This window comes from Myxine glutinosa, chromosome 4 (assembly GCF_964187855.1).
Source record: "Myxine glutinosa chromosome 4, kmMyxGlut1.1, whole genome shotgun sequence".
Classification (NCBI taxonomy): domain Eukaryota; kingdom Metazoa; phylum Chordata; class Myxini; order Myxiniformes; family Myxinidae; genus Myxine; species Myxine glutinosa.
In genome coordinates, this window is record NC_136264.1 from 45,489,703 (window position 1) to 45,492,606 (window position 2,904).

General features: G+C 41.0%; 1 protein-coding gene across 1 annotated transcript; it reads right to left on the reverse strand.

The window, feature by feature from the left end:
- Nucleotides 1-239: 239 nt before the first annotated feature.
- LOC137428426 (uncharacterized) lies at nt 240-2,452 on the reverse strand. Its single transcript, XM_078775131.1, has 3 exons — nt 1,292-2,452; nt 1,027-1,164; nt 240-935 (listed from the first exon to the last, which is right to left on the reverse strand). Exons 1-3 carry the CDS (start codon nt 2,382-2,384, stop codon nt 766-768), a joined length of 1,401 nt encoding a protein of 466 aa, XP_078631257.1. The 5' UTR covers nt 2,385-2,452; the 3' UTR covers nt 240-765.
- Nucleotides 2,453-2,904: the final 452 nt, after the last annotated feature.

Genomic DNA, 2,904 nt, shown 5'->3' on the forward strand with positions numbered 1-2,904 from the left:
CGTTTTCCAGTCAAGGTTTTCTCAGTGGATTTATATACTTTTGATCATACTCTGTCGAATAAGCTTGTGGGCCACCCTGAAATTTGCCTCAAATCCAAGATGGCGGCCAAAAATCCAAAATGGCCACCAGAATAGCTAAAATAGTATTTCTGAGAGTTGCTTTTACCCATAGATGATTTTTTTTCAACTGATTGTGGCCTATTATGATAAAGAAAGATAACTCAGTCATAACTCAGCCATAAAAATTAACAATCGGTACTTTATTAACAAAATGGCCGCCGGGCAACTTCCGTATTACGGAAACTGCTATAACTTCAGTTCCGAGTGTGATATGATTATAATTTTGGTGTCCAGTCATATGTTTTTGGGGTCAAGGAATCCATATTTGTACTTTTTATTTCAGTGAAATCATTGGTTCATAAAGAAATCTAAGATGGCTGCCAATACTGGCCACCGATGTGGCAGATTCAGTCATGTCTTGTGCTCCATAATATATATTACAATACATTTTGATTCAATTTCTTGGTTTCCAAAGTCTGGTTATCCATTTAGTTGGTTTATCATGACACTAGCTCAATAGATCATCCCCTAAATCATGGATGAACAATAAATCCAAGATGGCTGCCGCTGAACGGCTCCTAGTCAGTTTTGCTTCGTCTACCAAACTACACAGGTTTATAAAATGTATCTGAATTCCCATTCAATATGATCCCCGGCTTTGGTTATGCTTTGGGAAAAATATGTTGTTCAAAAGGCACATAATCCTCAGTTACTAAGATCAAGATCAAGATCACTCTCTTCACTCTGAAAGTCTGAATAAAGTCCACAGGTATCCGAAGAAAGTTGTTCCATGGTGCTCTCCGAATTTTCCCCATCTCCTTGGTACTCTTCATCAACTTCAGATTCTTCTGCTCTTTCTTCTGCCCCACCGATACCTATAAAAAATGTGAATGGATATAGTCGGGATTCAAAACAGTAAATCATATAAAAATAACAAAATTACGATTGCATTTTGGACTTATCTACCTTGCTTTTCTCTTTCTCTACAGTGAACTTCACTGTCTTGTACATGTTTTCTGCTTGTATTCCTGTGTCTCTTCTTCCTTGAAGGCTGGCTTCTCTCTTCTACTGCATCTTCTAAATCTGCATCATACTCCGCGAGACCTGTAAGTGGAAGGTTACACATATTTAATCTGGATGAATGCACTGCCAGTGGGAATACATTGGAGGAACTTTATGACAGGAACGAAAAGCAATGATCAAAGTAATGATATATTTTTAGTATACTTACTTTGAATTTGTCTTTTCTTGCTCTTTTTCTTGGAGAGGCTTGGAGGGAGTTGCGGGCAGGTAAACCATATTGGCCTGATACCATCATCTGTATTTTCCCATCCTCTGTCAGTGATAGAAGGATACTCAATGTTTTGCTTGAGACACTGGTACCACACCCATGCCTGAAGGTCACTCCTCTTGAGGTGTTCATTGGTGCTACTCTCGTCTGGAAGGATGCTGGAACTAGATTTCACCTTTTGAGTGTTGTACGTTCGGATCCTTGTTTCAACAAAGCTTTCTTGTTCACTTCCAGAATACATGCAGGTTCTGAAGAAGCATTTAGCACTGGTAGCATCTTGAAAAGATTGATTTGATCTGCCCAGCTGAGAGAGTAGATGGGATTTCTCTTGTTTCAACATCTTCTTCAATGGCTTGATTTTGCCGATGCGAAATGGGAATGATGTCGTGTCACATCCAGTAATGCTATGATATGCTGGGAGAGTTTGACACACTTCATCTCCAAAATGAGTCGTTAGTTTCTTGACACTGACGTACCGATGGTCAATCTTCATGAACCAGTCTTGTGGTGGTTTGCAGACAGAATAGGCATAGCTCAAGAGGATCAGTACATCTGTATCTGAAGCCTTAATCACAACCGGACCTTCGCACTTGCTTGCATGAAGAACAAGCCTGGTGTCAGCCTCATGATGGTTGCAGGATTCAAGTTGTTCAAACTTAGTTTGCGTGATCAACCATGTATTCTGTTCCTCTGTCACGGTGAGTGGAATTCTGAGTTTCGATCTGACTGAATCACTTTTGAAGTAAGTGACCATAAATTTAATCAGCTCAGTCTTGTTTTCAGCATTATGCAGAAATGCGTCCCAATCTTTGCCTCTGGGCATACTCTGCTCGGGGCTTGTGATGTGGGTTCTTCTACCAGAGATCCCTCGGCGTCGTTGGGTTAACTCCTTTGTAGTGGACGTACAGTAGGAATCAAATATGATCCCAAGCTGTTTTGGGTTTGACTGGCTTGGTGGCATGCAGAATTTCAATAGGGCATCAGTGTATTCTCCCCAAGTCTGTTGAGCCGGGATTGACTTTACAGCTGCCATTCCGTCAATCAGCCAGTTGCTTCTATTTGGCGGTTCCTCTGTAGTTGATGAAGATTCCTCAATAAGGTAGTTCCTCAGCGCTGCTTTAGAACCTTGTCGAATGTCTCGTGAAACAGTTTGAAAAAGCTGTCCATAACCTCGGTAGCTAATCTATCCTTCTCTGCTGCATCCGCTGACAGCAACTTTCTATCATATGCATAGGTAAAATTGTCATAACAACTTTTATGATAGTACACATCAACTGCAAACATGTCATATGATGCTCCACTCAGAATAACATCGAGTCGCTTCGCTGCATCATGGAACTTATCTCCTTCATCTTTGATTTTCATGTCCTTTGAACGTTCTACTTTACTGACAGCATTCTTCTCGGAGCATCTACCAAGACCACCACTATTGTACGGTTTACTGTCATCTTTCGTATCCACGTTGCACACGAAACAGATTTGCTTTTTCTCAAGTGACCCCCTGCGTATCCTATACGCGGGAGCAGCAACTGGTTCATTCGACTCATGAATAT

Coding starts and splice junctions, on each gene's coding strand:
- LOC137428426 (XM_078775131.1), bottom strand. CDS start 2,384: ATGGCAGCTGTAAAGTCAATCCCGGCTCAACAGACTTGGGGAGAATAC. Junction 1,165..1,291: donor CAAGAAAAGACAAATTCAAA/GTAAGTATACTA, acceptor TTCCACTTACAG/GTCTCGCGGAGTATGATGCA. Junction 936..1,026: donor TAGAGAAAGAGAAAAGCAAG/GTAGATAAGTCC, acceptor CATTTTTTATAG/GTATCGGTGGGGCAGAAGAA.